This window comes from Larimichthys crocea, chromosome XVII (genome assembly GCF_000972845.2).
Source record: "Larimichthys crocea isolate SSNF chromosome XVII, L_crocea_2.0, whole genome shotgun sequence".
NCBI classification, from domain to species: Eukaryota; Metazoa; Chordata; class Actinopteri; family Sciaenidae; genus Larimichthys; species Larimichthys crocea.
In genome coordinates this window covers 26,227,866-26,243,994 of record NC_040027.1, presented here as the reverse complement: position 1 = coordinate 26,243,994, position 16,129 = coordinate 26,227,866, and the positions used below count along the sequence as shown (strand labels likewise).

General features: G+C 39.2%; 2 protein-coding genes across 2 annotated transcripts; both read right to left on the bottom strand.

The window, feature by feature from the left end:
* Positions 1-245: 245 nt before the first annotated feature.
* Positions 246-5,938, bottom strand: LOC109142589 (desmoglein-2-like). Its single transcript, XM_019276766.2, has 7 exons — positions 5,705-5,938; positions 4,668-4,810; positions 4,126-4,353; positions 3,337-3,615; positions 3,072-3,187; positions 2,200-2,469; positions 246-1,666 (listed from the first exon to the last, which is right to left on the bottom strand). The coding sequence occupies exons 1-7, from the start codon at positions 5,893-5,895 to the stop codon at positions 650-652; spliced, it is 2,244 nt and encodes a 747-aa protein (XP_019132311.2). The 5' UTR covers positions 5,896-5,938; the 3' UTR covers positions 246-649.
* Positions 5,939-6,026: 88 nt separating this feature from the next.
* LOC109142584 (desmoglein-4-like) lies at positions 6,027-15,210 on the bottom strand (the record flags this gene model as incomplete). The annotated part of the gene is made up of 8 exons (XM_019276755.2): positions 15,055-15,210; positions 13,024-13,140; positions 7,987-8,142; positions 7,747-7,888; positions 7,145-7,317; positions 6,908-7,042; positions 6,485-6,670; positions 6,027-6,146 (listed from the first exon to the last, which is right to left on the bottom strand). Coding segments are annotated over exons 1-8 (1,068 nt in total), but the record flags the coding sequence as incomplete, so codon positions are not given.
* Between the last annotated feature and the right edge of the window lie 919 nt (positions 15,211-16,129).

Sequence of the window (16,129 nt, the reverse complement as noted above, 5' to 3'; positions counted from 1 at the left end):
GACTCGCTGTTTTGTGGATTTTTTCAGTGTAATTTTGCATGCTTTTTTTTTACAGCGTACAGTATGAACGCGCATTGTGTTCTGCGTCCTGATTGGCTGAGTGAGAACTGCACATGTGTTCTGCGTCCTGATTAACGAAGGGAGTACTGTACAAAATGCTTGTAAAAAGGTGTATAAAAGTGTGTGGTTAGGGGTTTTACGGCCTTAAAACATGTATAATAATTGTAAAACTTACTTCGCGGATTTCGTTTATTGCGGGTTATTTTTAGAACGTATCCTCCGCGATAAACGAGGGACCACTGTAACTCAAAATAAACCAGCGTCTCTCGTCACGGTGCAGTACACAGAACAAAAGGAAAATAACAACAACAAAAAAATGTACACCGGATACTCACTGTACCGAAGTTTTAAAGTAACTATGTCAGTCTGTCAGTCGGTCGGTCTTCTCCACCGGAACCGGCACCTCTCGACGCTTGAAACAGCTGATCCAAGTCAAAGAAATACACAATCTACTCAGCGGGACGACGGGACTCCAGCGGCGCATATATGTAACGTGGACTTAACCACACGCTTAACCACGCTATTCACTTTTCCTTATGTAACTCTCTGGACTCTCCTCTTCCTACCTCCCCTCACCGGTGACTTGCACCTATCCTAAATACTCTTCCTGGAGGACGGATTCAAACTGCGCGGGATGCGGTGGTTTACTTCCATTGGAGTAGGCGCTGACTGTGGGTGGATGACAGAGGACGCCCATGGATGGAGGTGTGTTTGGATGAAAAGGGTGTGTAGCAATGTGATTCGGACTGTGCAGCGCTACAACTTGTTGCAACACTTCAGATCCTGCTGCTCCCACACTGACATGTCTAGTGTTCAGCGTCACTTTTCTACAATTCTCCATCCAATCTCCACTCTCTGACTTGATACGCCTTCCCTTCCTATTGACACCCATTACCTCTGCTTGGCCATTAGAGCTCATCCATGTACCCACTCCATAGTCCTCACTGACCACTCTGTTGCCTCTTTGTCTGCTGAAAGTTAAAGTCCCAGCAGTGTTTCCACCATGTAGGATGTGCTCACTGTGTCCAGATATTCCATTACACAGAATCATGCCCTGCATGTTGGTGACAGGAGCTTTAGCCAGCAGCACTGGGCTCTGAATCTGTGGTTGGATTATGTAGTGCATTGGCTGCAACATAGGGGTGGTGGTGTAGTAGACAGGCTGCTGCTGCTGCTGTAGTAGAAGCATGTGTCCAGGAAAGGGTTTGTCTGAGGAGTCCCTGCACGTGCTCCTGGAAGCTGTTCCATTAAACGCAATGCTTCTGGTGGATGACTGGTTGATGCTGACATTCTGATTACGTTCAGTGCTCTTGTCATGAATGCTGGGTGGTTTAGCCTCCAATGAGGGCCCGGCAATGTGGGCCACTTCATCCACCTCTGGGATGGCAGTAGCTTGATGTGTTGGAGGTGTTGGAGGTCTAGGGGGAGAACAGACGTCAGCCAAGGTCTTGAACTTTGGCTCAAGGTCATCAAGGAAGTGCAGGTCGTTGTCAGACTCCAGGAGGCTGCAGCAGCCAACCGAACCAGCAGAGGAGCCCTGGCCCTCGAAAGCATGCTCTCTCAGACAATCCATTGCTGCCTCATGCATTGCAGTGTAGCTCGCCTTCTGCACAGAGATCAACATAGATACAAAGAGAATGAATGGCATGTTATTAATACCTCTAATACAAATTCATGATTACACAAACATTTGCACAATAAAAATTCACCAGCACTAATGTGCTGATGGCAACATTTTGATTTGCACGGCATTTGTACAGTTTGTACAAGGGGGGCTGTGGCACAGCACAGGTGGTAAAGTAGATTGTCTAGTTAATGGAGGGTCATGTCATGAGGGTCTAGTCAAAGTTCAGAGCTAAGAGCAGAGTTCTGCATATGCCATGAATTCTGCATTGACATTAGGAGTTTCAAGATATCAATAACACTGTCCGGTTTACCAGTGTAGGATTAGTTGGCATCTTGCATATAGTTCACTGCAACCCCCTCATCCGACCCTATCCTTCCTAGAGGCTGTCTATTGTTAATACTGTCACTGGATATTATATACGCTAGTGATTGTACTACTTTGTACAGAACTAAAACACTTCTGACTCTTGGAAACATCATAACATCAACTTATACTGTCTGACAATCACTTACCTGAGAGTAGTACTGATGCAGAAACACATCAGAGATGGTCATGCTGTCCATGCCTTCAAGCTGGTCCTCCAAAGAGCAAATGTCTTTCCAGGACTGCCTGGATTCTCCACAGCTGCTCTGCTGGTTCCTGCTGTTGTCCAAACACCTGGACCTAGACATGTTGTTGGCTGTGCCTGTGTTAAGAATCATTTCCCTCTTGGAAGCTATGTTGTTGACCTGTGCAGTGGTCATGGTAGTAGATGTGATCATGGCTGGAGTACTGAGCACATTCTGATGTAACACAGACAGAAACTGAAATTAGACATTAGAAAAACAGACTGCTTTTAATAAAAATGCCACCTTTTTGTCTGACTGAGGATATAACTGACAATCATTTATACATTTATATTACATCAGAACTGGAGAGAATTTGTTTATTAAAAGAAGAACAGAGAATGACACATGGCTTTTTCTGGATAGAAAAGATCTCACTCTTCTCAGAGATCTGCAGAAGTGTTTAAAGCATGAACTGGTGCTGCTGTGGTATTTTCACATCAGATGTAGTATGTGACCACTTGCACCTTTCCCTAAGGCACAATCAAGATTGTATGTCCTTGATCCATTTACTGGCATGACACCATTTTACATTAACCTGATAATACATACAAAAGATAATCAAACCAAATAATCATTCAGAGCATCCATATGTTGAATGTTTCAAATGAAGGTGAAGCTGTGCAAGAAGCTCCATGATGAGTTGGGTTAAAACACTGTGGTGTTTCTGTGCATCACTGCTCCTGGGTTTGATCTTAAAACATCTCTCCTCAGATACAAGCTTAATTTGCAGCTCCTGTAAGTAAAACTCAACAGTTGTTGACTCTTCTGCCATTTACCTTGTCCTCTCCTTTGCCCTCTGTGCGATAGACAATTAAGTGTGGTATGGTATCAAAAGGAAGGTCAGAGAACACTCCTTGTTCTGGTCCACATGAGTAAGCCACCAGTAACAAACCTACAAATGAAAAACAAACAGACAACATTTCACACTTCAGATACATACGTTACAAAAGTATTCCTTTTGAACCAGTCCTACAAATTATAAGATTATTGTATGTGCATTTTAGGTGTCACTTCTGAGTCATGCTAACAACTTATACTTACTAAGTAGCATTAGAAGTCCCAGGATCAGTGCCCCTACACCCAGTTCTCCGAATTTAGATGAGGATTCCTTGAGATATGCTGCACTAGGTAAACCAGGTAAACCTGGTGAAGCACCTGGTGCAGCATATCCGCATATCTCTCCTTCCTCACAGGAGCACACATACAGGTCCAGGTACTGTTGGTCTGGGCAGGCAAAGCCTTGTCGGTCCTCAATAATGAAGCCAACCTGGTAGTGACCAGGCCACAGTGGTTTCAAAGCCCTGAGAAGTGCACTTGTACCTGAAAAGACAAAATAAAGAATATTTTATTATATTATATATTATATTTTCATGTTTCATTGTTGATGCACCCTTGTGTCATGAACAATTGTTTTGTTATGTGTAAAAGGTGAGTAACAGTATGCCAAACACAGAAGAACCAGGACCTGATGGCTTTCCAGCAGAGTTTTAAAAAAACATTTATGGAATATTTTGTCTCCCTTCTTGAACATATAGCTAATGGACAAAGAAAATAATCCCCACAGTTAAATTATATAACAAAATAAAGCTAAACTTTCTCATCACCAATACCAAATGCTCATTAATACAGATAGAAAAATGATCAACATAGAGTTAGCTCCCTGAGTAACGAACAATGTAACTTTAAATAATGTACCCTACTCAGACCATCCTCATCTAAAGAAGACATTTATCTAGCAACATGTGTAGTCTTTTCAATCTGAAGCTATTAAAGTTATGCATTTTGTAAGGGTTCACACAAACAGGTAATAATAAAAATAAGTTATCATACCATTAAAAGGATCAATCTCAATCCTCCACTCGTCTTGGCTCTCCTTTTCCAGAAGGCTGAAACTGAAAGGTGCTGAGTTTGGGTCTCCATCCTCGTCCACTGCAGTGACGTAAATGACTTCAGTGTCTGAGCAGGTGTACCTCACATTGTTAGTTAGTGAGGGGCAGTTGTCATTTTCATCTCCAACTTGCAACGCTATTGTTCCTGTGACGATCTTAGGAGGCACGTCTGTGGAAATCAGAAAACTGAGCAGTCAACAAACCTTGAATTTCACAGTGAATTGTTGAATTTAAGGTGATTCGCAGTGTGAACAGCAGTACTGGCTACACTTTCACACAAGCCTTCAGTTTAGTGCTGACATCACAAGTATCTAGTATTGTTTAATTGAATATTGAATTTTAAAGTCTTGACTGATCTCTAGCCAGCACAACAATAAGCTACTGTTAAAAAAAGGCTAATGCAGTCCTAAACACGTTAGAAACCCAAGCCCTTCTTAAAATCAGCTCTCTAAATGTAATACACCTACCATACACAGAGCTTACCTTCAGTCAGTCCCAGGATTTTAGCATAGTATGTTCCATTAACCAAGAATGGAGACTCTCTGTCTGGATATGTTTGAAGTTTAATTTCTGCTGTTTTTGGGTCTATCACTAGCCAGTTGGCAGGATCATATCCTTTAGCATATCTGTGGGAAGAGCATGCAGCATTGATTCATTTTCAATTCACATAACTTTCACAGTAAACACAGGGAGTTAAACAGTCACATTCTCTACAATCAGCTGAAAAAAAATCAGTCATTTTATATTTTTCTTACTGTCAATAAATCCTATGAAATAACTAAACGAATGTTTGTCAGTAGGTGTGTCTCTCTTTCTAAAGACAGAAGATTGTGACTCTCCAGCCTGTTGGCTTATAAATCACCAATACAGCTTATAGTTTCATTTGTAGCCACACCGATGGCAGATGATGTCTGTCTGTCTGTCTGTCTGTCTGTCAGTTAATCTGAATACCAGTTTGCTCCAGACCGAAATATTATAACAACCTAAATTAATTGGATTGATTGGTTTAAAATTGGTACAGACATCCATGGTCTCCAGAGGATGGACCCTAATAACTTTGGTGATCCTATGACTTTTCCCCTAGTGCCACCAACAAGTTCACATTTGTGGTTATGAGTGAGATATTTCAACAAAAATGTGCAGAAATTCATGGTCTTTGTGAACTCTGGTGATCCTTTGACTTTGCGTCTGCATGTAGCACCTTTTTTCATTTTTCATTAAAATCTAATAATAATTTATTTAAAAAATTGTTGATTGCTCAGCACGCCACTAATGGGAGCTTGCATAGCACAATTTGAGAATCACTGTCCTTAATCAACTGGTAACTGTAACACATTTAACAAACGGTACTCAGACAAGAAGAAATAATGCATTTGTTGGGGACTTTTTTCAGTGTGGGATTAATCCACTCTTGGTGTTCTAGTGAGTATTATATCCACATTACAATGTGAGTTCTTTTATGAATATGCATTTATGGAGCTGTTCAGGTAGAATTCAATTCAACTGTAACATCTTCTCACCGAACATTTTCTCCAAGCTTTCCAGTGTCAGTGTCAGTAGCTGCATAGACAGCGATGACCTTCATCAATGGATTTTCCTTGGGGTTCTCGGAAACAGAGATTGGCTTCACTGCCGGTTTAAAGGCAACCCCCTCAGGCGCATTCAGCACTACGATGTTCACTGGGTAGGATTTGCCTTTTTTTGGCTTCATTGTCTTGACTGGCTTTTTAGAACTCCAACCAGCCCCAGCACCAGCCCCACCCCCACCCCAGCACCAGCCCCAGCACCAGCACCAGCCCCGCACCAGCCCCACCCCGCACCAGCACCAGCACCAGCCCCACCCCCAGCACCAGCACCAGCACCACCCCCAGCACCAGCACCACCTCCATCCCCCACAAATGGGGCAACATTGGATACCACCACTCCCAGTTTGATATCAGGAGTTTCTTCAAAATCAACAGGCTAGAAGGAAAACAGAATTAAGCCACTTCAGTTTACTCTCACAGGTCTCTGTTAAACATGTCTTATCAAGGATAAAGGAATACATTGTCAAATAAACCAAATACTGTAGTCCACATATGACACAAATACCGTGATATTGTGTGATCTTGTTGTATAACGCGAAGACATTATTTTCATGTTTCAAAATAGATAACTAAAGTCAAGATTTAGGAACTATATTTAACAATATAAACAAAATTTTATTTTGTATCTTTTCAATAAATAAACAGCGTCTCCCTGTCCTCAACCATCATACACACACATCTCAGCTGTTCAGTTCCTGCAGTAGACAGATCTACCTTTTCAAGCATCAGAATGCCTTCGTTGGTTTTGGGATCAGTCTTTATGCTGAACGTCCCGAGTTCATTTCCAGAAACAATATCAAAAACAGCCAGCCAGTTGTCAGTTTTCTCCTCATCGGCATCCAGCACTTTGAACCTCATGACCTCCACATTCGCTGTGTTCTCCACAATGCTACATGAATACTACACAAGCACAGGGAACAAGTACTTTTATTTTAAACATTATCACTTTTTAACAGAACAAGGAAACTGAATATTTCTAAGTACAGGCAGAGGGTCGTGATATAGTAGTATGTAATAGTTGGACGTAACTGTGAATATATGCTACGCACAGTTCTGTTTAGTCACTGTTTTAAGTCAATGACACTGTTTTTTTCCATATCAGAATATCTTCTTTGGAAACAAAATCTGAATTGATACCTCATCTTTATCCAGCATGGGTTTGTTATCATTGACGTCCACTACTTTGACTTGAATAGTACCAGTGCCTGTGTTGCCTCCAGGAGCTCCATTCATATCAGTTCCTTTAATGGTTAAGATGTACGAGCTTTGTGTCTGTGGACAACAGAGAGACAGACCGGTCAACAATCTTACAGCCATCTACAGTTTTATAGTTGAAGGATAGCAGAATGTTTCCATCACACTTATCTGTCTGACCTCTCTGTCTAACATGTTTTCTTTTTTAAGGTAGATGGATCCAGTTTGCCTGTCTATGAAGAATAGATCAGTGCCATCAGATGGCTCCTGCTTCACCATGCTGTAGGCGATCTTTGAATGGGAACAGTTGGCCTTGTCTGCATCAGTAGCTGTAATCCTACTGACCAGAGTCCCTGGGCAAAAAAACATAAAGATCATTCAGCAGCTTTTTCATAGACAGCATTGTAATGCTATTCTCTTTTGCCATTAGGACTATACTTGTATCTGGATTTTCAGAGTTTTATGATTTAAATTTAGGCAACCTAACCGATGCATTGACTCTGCAAATTGAGGAGGTCGTACTGACATCTGTTTCAGCAGTAGTTTAGTCAACTTCACTAACATTCAGAAAAGAGCTGAGAGCGTGGGGACGACAAATAGAAACTCAGTTTCCATCACCATTATTTCCTACTGTAGTGGCCATTTTCAGCATAATGAATGATGATAATGATGATGATGACGGTTAGTGTACTTAATCAAATGTCAAACCATTTTGAAGAAGACATTAAGAAGACAACATTTGAATCTTGTATTTTGAGTGTTGGTGGCAGAAAACAACATACATGCTGGACTGGACTCTTTGACTGTAGCTGGAGGCACAGGGACGAAAACAGGTGGATTGTCGTTTTCATCCTCCACATCGAACCTCAGGTCTATTCTGGATTCAGCCCCACTGCCGTTATTAAATCTGGCCACTCCTGTCAGCTGTTGAACAGATGAGTTATTATCACTAATGGATTATTGTCTGTGTATAATCATATGTTTTGTAGATTGTGGGAGTAGATGTTGAGTTGTGTCCTCACAATGTACGTTTCTCTCTCCTCTCGGTCCAGTTTTCCTCGGATATACACCAGTCCACTGGTCTCCTCTACAACAAACAGGTTCACTGGTGGCTCACTGGCCCCAGGACCCAGCAGAGTGTAGTACAGGGTAGCATCTTCATCCTTGTCTGACCTGATCTAAGAATGATCAAATCAACAAGACTATTTTTATATAGTCGATGTTTTCTGTTGCACATCATCAATTCATAATTTCATCCAAACAGGGTATAAATTCACCAGAGCTACTTTTACTTTTTCAAATAGGCAATAGTTTAATCAAGACGACTTCAATTTCACAGAGGACACGATGACATGTACATACATCTATATACAACAGTAAATATCTTTCAAGAGAAACTGCGTTATATGCACATAATGAGGAAATGTTAATTAATGTTGATACTGAACATGTCAGTAAAATGATGACTGTGTATTTCACTGATCTCATAATAACAGCTGGCAGTGATTACAGCATTATTCAGCTGTTTTCTGGTTCATTTTAGATTCTCGCAGCTCTTGGTAGAGGTTAGAGAAAGATCTGGTTCTGGTGGAAACATGGTCTGGTTTAATACAGAAAAGCTCTGCAATGATTTGAAACAAGGTTATTATTAATAATCTTAACGAATTATTAATAAACATTATTCACTGAAACCACTATCTTTACTTACTTTGAACCAAAATGTTTCTGTTGTCTAAACCACAAACAGGACTCAAAATGTAAACCTTGATCCCTACCCTACTGTCAAACTTTCACCATAACCACATCCCTCTTCAGTCAATAAAATTGTTCTCTGTTCCTCTGAACATCATCCAGACAGACACCTGTGCAAGTCAGTAATGTCCGCTGGGAAAAATTGTATTATTGTACAAATATGGAATTCTTCTGCAGCTTCAGAAAACATGGTTAAAGGCTGGAGGAGCAGCAGCACAAGTAAAACCATAGCTAGGTTGTCAAATGTAAACCCATGATCTGTTTTTGAGTCTTTAATAAATAAATACAAAGGAACATATTGGTGTTGACTTATTTTCAAATTTTTATAACAATGGAAAAAATTCAACAAAATGAGAAGTATCAAGGCAGGAAATAAAGAGACTGACACAAATAAAATCACATAGCTTCGCGATCTGAGGTAAATATTTGTACTTGAAACAACTGTATCATCAGCCGTTAATATGAGAAGTTCTGAAAAAAAATCCTGTTCAGTAGCATTAAATGTCAACATCTTTAAACATATTTCTTTCTTACGACGGATCTCTCTTTTCTCTTTGATCTCGTAATTAATTCTCACCATATTTAATAACGACTTTAATCTCGTAGTTAATTCTCGCCATATTTAATAACGACTTTAATTTCGTAATTAATTCCATTTTTTTTGTGGCCCTAATACTCCGTCGTACTTTCTGCAGTGTGTCATCAAAATGGTTGGATTGGAATAGAGCCAAACAAAGCAGTAATAGCAGGAATGATCTCACTATACTTGACTAAAGATTTAATGCACCCTGAAGACTTACAGATGCAGAAAACAAGTGTGAACAAGTGTTCTAGCTTTCATTGCTCCTGATAAGTTCTTTGCCAACTTTTCTATATCTCTAGTCTAGACTCTCTATGTCAGGGGTGTCAAACTCATTTTGGTCCAGGGGCCGCATACAACTATATATGAGCTCAAGGGGGCTGGAGCACAAAAATCACTGCATAAATTTGAAAATATAAAAATATATAGAGATAAAAAAAAAATGTGCTAAAAACAAGTGCAATACAAAATCTTTTTTATTTAAAGAAATTTTCTTCAATAAAATAAAAAGTAACAACCCGAGGCTCAGTGTTTGTCATATTTCATAGCAGATGACATAGAAGGCATGAGCTTAGATTATTTTAACAATATAGCTTTGAACAATAAAAAAAAAATATGTAAGAAATGTTCCAGGTTACATCAATGACAGAAATCAAAGCCAAGTTAGACCTCCAGTCTCCCCAAAATAATAAAAAAGTATATTTTTCCAAAACAGCTGTTGTAGTAAGACCAGGAGAAGACTGTTGATGTGCGGAGTGATTTTGGAGTCTCCATACTGTATAACAGTGGAGTTATTGATTATTATTTGCAATAAAAATTCACCAAAATTATGAAAAATTATATTTTTCCAAAACACCTGTTGTAGTATGACCAGGAGTTATTGATTTTTGTTTGCAGCGTCTCTCTTGGAACTGAAATTTGCAGACGCTCCCTGCGCACTCGTCGGGCCGCTGGCTGCTCGTAGAGATCAATGTTATGCGTCCAGCTCGGAGGAGGCTTGTTCTTTTACAAAACGTGTTTTTGGTTCTTGTAGCTCGTAGTATATGCTATTACGATGTGAAAGAGGCATCATTTGTGTTTGAACGTTGCTGCATGCACACCAAACACATAGGTTTCCCTTTTATCTCCGTGAAAAATACGTATTAGTCCATTTTTCCTGGAAGATCCGACACCCAGTGTCCACCTTTCTCTTTTTCGACCGCGACATTTTTCCAACGAGGGTGTCAAGATTGAAACAAAGTGTCTACCTGCTCTCGAAGAACCAAGCCTTCATCTAGTGAGCCGCGGATACACATGCGGTGTTAAGCTAACCGGCACGCACAGAAGCGCCGCGCCCCGCAGCGGTGCGTCATAATTCTATTATAAAAAATGTAATAAAATTATATTTTATTAAAAATGGATGGATGTGGCCCGCGGGTGAGGGAAAAGATGGATGATTCATACAGTGATCATGCTATGTCTTGTGTCTGTTTCTTTAGAGATTGATACAGAGCAAGACATCTCATGCAGGTCTGAGCACAAGTGAGGAACAAGTGAGGAACCTCATGGGATTGTCAGTATTGGTGCAAAACAATATTTTGAGCCCTGTATATGCAGCCTCAGTGGGGCCCCTTCCCATTTTAATACATATTTTAATACAGTCTGTATAAATAACTGAATGAACGAGTAAACACATGCATCTGCATTTGTTATTAGCTGTAAGAAAGTATAAAATGTCAACGTATTTCAGCCTCTTCTCTCAACATTACTGTGTGAACATTACAGGATATTTAATATTCCACAACTTCATTTTATATCGATCATAAAACACATGTGGAAAGCATGTTTTATTTGCAGAATTAATAGTATGTAAATGAATTCCTAGCCTAAGCTATTGCAACATAAAAATAGTATAATAAAACCTTAAAGATCTGACTTAATGAATTACCAAAGATTTAGCTGACATCACCTCCCCTGATATCCAGACTATTGTGACTACTGTTTTTGTCTTAGTCTCATCTTAACAAAATTTTAGTGAATCTTGTCTCAGTCATTTAAACTACAGATTTTGTTTCAAGTATGTCAAGACCAAAACTGCATGTCTGGATATCAGGGGGAGTGGTGTCAGCTTAAATCTTTGGTAATGTATTTTTTCTACTTAAACCACAAAAAGCTGCAAAACAGCATCCAAAAAAACAAAACAAAAAAAACCTCACATTTGGAAATTATTAGGTAACTAATTCACCCTGTTTTACGGGGTCTTGACTACAAGTCTGACAAGAGATAATACCAAATAATAACTCAGTTTAACTTATCAAAGTTGCTGATGGTTTAGTTGCTCCAGTAATGTTTGTTTATCAGATTGTATTTCTTATAGCTATCCCAGAAACAAGAATTTGCATAAAAGAAATTCAGGGAAAGACAATTAAAATATTTACTCTATTATCTGTCAGTATATTTCCTTCCTTAGAACAGGTTTGCCTGTAGCTCAAGATACCTACCATGAACAACATTCTCATTATAGCCTTTGCTGCATCCTTCATTTCCTCATTTCTCTACTGCACCTAGCTACCAAAGACAAAAAATGCTCAAATGGTAGTGCTGGGTGGATCGATCTAAAATACCTATAGTAGTGATACAAATGTTGGTATCGGTATACTTGCGTGACAGGATTGATATTTAAGTGTCACTATCACTTCTCTACGTTCAGTACACAGCTCCTGTTACAGCACAGTGGCTGTGTGCATGTGGTAACACACCGCTCCTCTTAATTCGCTCACGCTCTCTTTGCTGTGTGCGTGCACTGCACTCACATGACTATGGCTGCATGATGGCAGAGGAAGAGAAGCAATGTTTGGAGGTATTTTACAGCTAGTGCAGACTGTAATACTGCAACCTGCGAAGTTTCCAAGTAAGAAATGAGATGCTGTGGCAACATCACAAGTCTATACAAACACACACACACACACACACACACACACACTTGCACACCAAAAAGACTCAAAAGATAACTCTGAGCTGCAAAGTACTAAACGGAGGGAGGAGGACCAGACCCCCGGCACTGAGACAGAGGTCACTGGTAGAGGCCTTTCAGCATCGTCAATTATATCCAAGTAGCTGATTTCTAGAAGTGAAACTAAGATTTAGTCATTGCCAGCATTAGATAATGTTATTTTCAAAGTGTAATTACTGCAACTGAAAAATCTATTCCCATATAAAGATGCATAGAGTGCATATGGCTGAATATAATAACCTTTTTGTGTTAACTGTCAGGGGAACATTAGTATTCCTATATTTGCTTTCTAAATTTGATTGATTGATTAATGATGCATTCACTTCATTATTATGACACATTGCTCTCCCCTACACAAAAGTAGATAAGGTGCTTTTTTTAGGTAAAAAGTTTCTGTATTGGTATTGGCAATACTGGCCTTGTATTTACTTGGTATCGGATCAATACCAAATTCTGTAGCATCACAAACCCCAACCAAATAGTCATTTAAAAGGTTCTGTTGGACATCAGTGTCCAGTGAGAAGCTGGATGGAGAGTTAATCAATAAAGTAATTTAATTAATTAATTATTGTTATGATGGCAAACATACGTATGAGGTATATATTAGGACGTATTCAATATAAATCCTTTATCAATTTTTTTTTTAGATGGTCATACAAACATGTCAATAAAACCTGAATATAAAGAGATTAACAATGTGAAAACACAGATGGCATGATATGAAGAACTTCTTACCTTGGCAATGTAGGTTCCTCTACTGTATTCAAAGTTCTCTTTAAGTTTCTTTGTTGGGATGAGCCAGTCCCTCTTGTGGCGTCTAGGCTGCGGGACGCTGGCTGCAGTGCCTCCCAACTGCAGAGAGAAGGCAACATTTGTCTGATCACTCATCGCATTACTACTACTACTGCTACTACAGTACTACTGCTACTACTACTAATACTGTTACTTTACTTATTTACTCTAACATATGTCTTATAGCTTTCAGTCCACTGTGGTTAAACCTCTGCTTAAAAAAACATACCTTACCCTGGGGTCTCAAACAGAGAAACAAGAGTTTCATGTATTTTGACTAACAACAATCTTTTTGAACCATTTCATTCTGTTATCAGGGCCTGTTCTTACCAAAGTGGTGGACATTTTACTTTACTTTATCTACTTTACTTTGTAACATTTATTGACTCAAATTCTACCTCAGTGCTTTTGTTAACAGCAAGATCCAATAGATTGTTGTCCCTCACTGTAACGCAGTTCACCTTTAACGGCCTTGCTGTTTCGCGGATTTTTTTAGTGTCATTTTGCATGCTTTTTTTACAGCGTACTGTACAGTATGAACACGCATTGTGTTCGGAGTCCTGATTGGCTAAGTGAGAACTGTACAAAATGTGTTCGGCTAGCCAGATTTATAGAAATGTTCAATCGCTAGCAGTGTGACTCTGAAGTGCTGTATGTTTGGGCTTGAAAACAGGTTTTGATCTTTGGTTTCATTTACTAATACAGTATTGTACTTATTTTTGTTGAATCTGTGAAAGTTTGAACTTTGAGAGTGTTTAAATAAGAGAGAAATGTGAGAAAATGTTAATGCCTGTCTGAGAAAAGTGTATAAAAGTGTGTGGTTAGGGGTTTTACGGCCTTAAAACATGTATAATAATTGTAAAAAATAAAGCTGATTACTTCGCGGATTTCGTCTATTGCGGGTTATTTTTAGAACATATCCCCGTGATAAACGAGGGACCACTGTATACTACTAGATTGACCTTAAAGACGATTTGGCATCTCCCACTTGGCTCTTGCTATCTGAAAGAACAAAATGTGTTTCATTCAACAATAATACATTAATGTATTAACCTGGTGTGTAACCTGGTGTACCTCAATCCTCTGTTCTTTGTCCTTAGATATAGATCTGTTACATATATATATAATATCTCTATCATATCTATATATAGATATATCTCTATCTCTCTTCTCTACTCCTATATCTCTCCCCGCCTCGCCTCCCCTCTTAGCGACCTACTCACAGTTTTTCCTCTTAGTCCTGGTTACAAGAAGAAAATGTAAACTTTCTCATATATATATATCTCAATATATTATATTATTGTTATTTTGCTTTTGTAGCATACGGTTTAACTCTGTAAAGAAATATTAAACTGTTAAATTAATAAATACTATAAAATAAATTATGTTCAGCTTCAAGAAACTAAATGACACCACTGTTGCATGTGACTGGAAACACCAGGAGGATTACAGTATGACTGTGTATACCAAAGTGGGGGTCAGACCAGTTGGGTTGAAATATATACAGTAGTGGCAGTAAGCTGTGGGTGAATGGGAGTGAAACAAACTGACTGAAGGAGAGACCTAAGTGTTGTGGCTGAAGTTATAAAAGCACAACTTGTAAAATTCCAAACATGCCAGTAAGACAGTCTCTCACTACTTTTAAATGTTCTTATTTTAGACGTTAAGTTGAAGGTGAATTTAATGACAAAAATATAGGAAAACACATATAGAAGATAAAAAAGGAGAACTCATTCAAGGTAAGGCAGAGAGGGGTGGAGAGAACAAAATGTAGGGGTGGAGAGAACAAAATGTACAACATCATATGATACTTGGGCTGGGTGAGCCGCGAGTAGTGTGAATGTGACTTTAACATTGTGGAGTGTATGAACTTTAAGACTGGAAATGTCAACTGTTGAAATATGTGGAAAAAAACCCAAACACATTCAGACACTCAGACACAGACAGACATTCAGACAACAGGTGTAAACTCACCATTACAAACAGTAAAACCATGGCTGGAAAACCCTCCATATATATCCAGATAGTAAATAGAGTTCCTCCACGCACACTGAAGCCGTAAACTGTTGGTAGCTCCAGATGCCAACAAGCCCTCAGAGCATCAAATTTTAACTTCACATCACCCTCTCCTCCTTATTTCACATGCCTCTCTTCTCTCTGCTCCTCCCCACTCTATTATCTGTCAGCCCACTTCTCCTCCTCCTCCTACGCACATATGCAGAATAACAGAATAACAGCATAACAGAATAGTCTAAATTTTTCAGAATACAGCAGGAGGTAACAGTCAAACAATGCTACATTATATTGTGCCAGTGGTAAAGAGTGTGACAGCTGTTGGCACGAAGCATGAATATAGCACTCCGTCTTACTCTGGGAGTGTTCCACATTGTAGCACAATGAAGGCTAGTTATCATTCAGAACCAGTTCTGAACATGTAAAGAATGCATGCATTGATCATTTGTTTACTCACTTTAATTGTCAAATACAATCTATTAAAGCTACATGAATTGATTTTCTGTTCCAACAGAATAAACTTTAACCACAGCATTGATGCACAGCTGCCTATTTACTTCCAGAATTTCTACTTGATAGTTTCCACCAAATCCTGAGAAAGGAATATGGATAATTAGCTACCAAATGCTTGTCTAAATGTGTTTATCAGAGCTTCTGCTGTGTGTTTATGAGATTTGTGGGAGTGAAACAAAGCAGTAAAGTTTCTTCAAAACAATGAGCTGAAAGAGGTTAAAAGCTGAGGGGCAACTGTGGAGTCAGAAAACAATGGAAATCACAGAGAGTTTGAGGCAAAAACAGTTGAGCTGTTGTGATTTTGTACAGTAATCAGTGAGGCCAGAACAATCTCTCATGAGGCACAGCCCCACTTCTCAGAAACACTTGGCATCATAAGCAGGAAAAAAAATTCATTAGAAGTGCAGTCATCAACATGTTCTTTATTGAACAGGAAATCACAGACTTTAATTTACTAGGAAAAATCCCAACAAAAAACTTTTCTGACTCTGTTGAGTCAGTGTTTAGGTATAGCTCTAGACAT

Bases quoted from the DNA above. Each gene is read 5' to 3' on its own strand.
- LOC109142589 (XM_019276766.2), bottom strand. From the start codon at position 5,895: ATGAAGCCAAAAAAAGGCAAATCCTACCCAGTGAACATCGTAGTGCTG. The intron at 3,188-3,336 runs GTAAGTATAAGT...TTTCATTTGTAG, and splicing joins GGGACTTCTAATGCTACTTA to GTTTGTTACTGGTGGCTTAC. The intron at 2,470-3,071 runs GTAAATGGCAGA...GTGTTACATCAG, and splicing joins AGGGCAAAGGAGAGGACAAG to AATGTGCTCAGTACTCCAGC.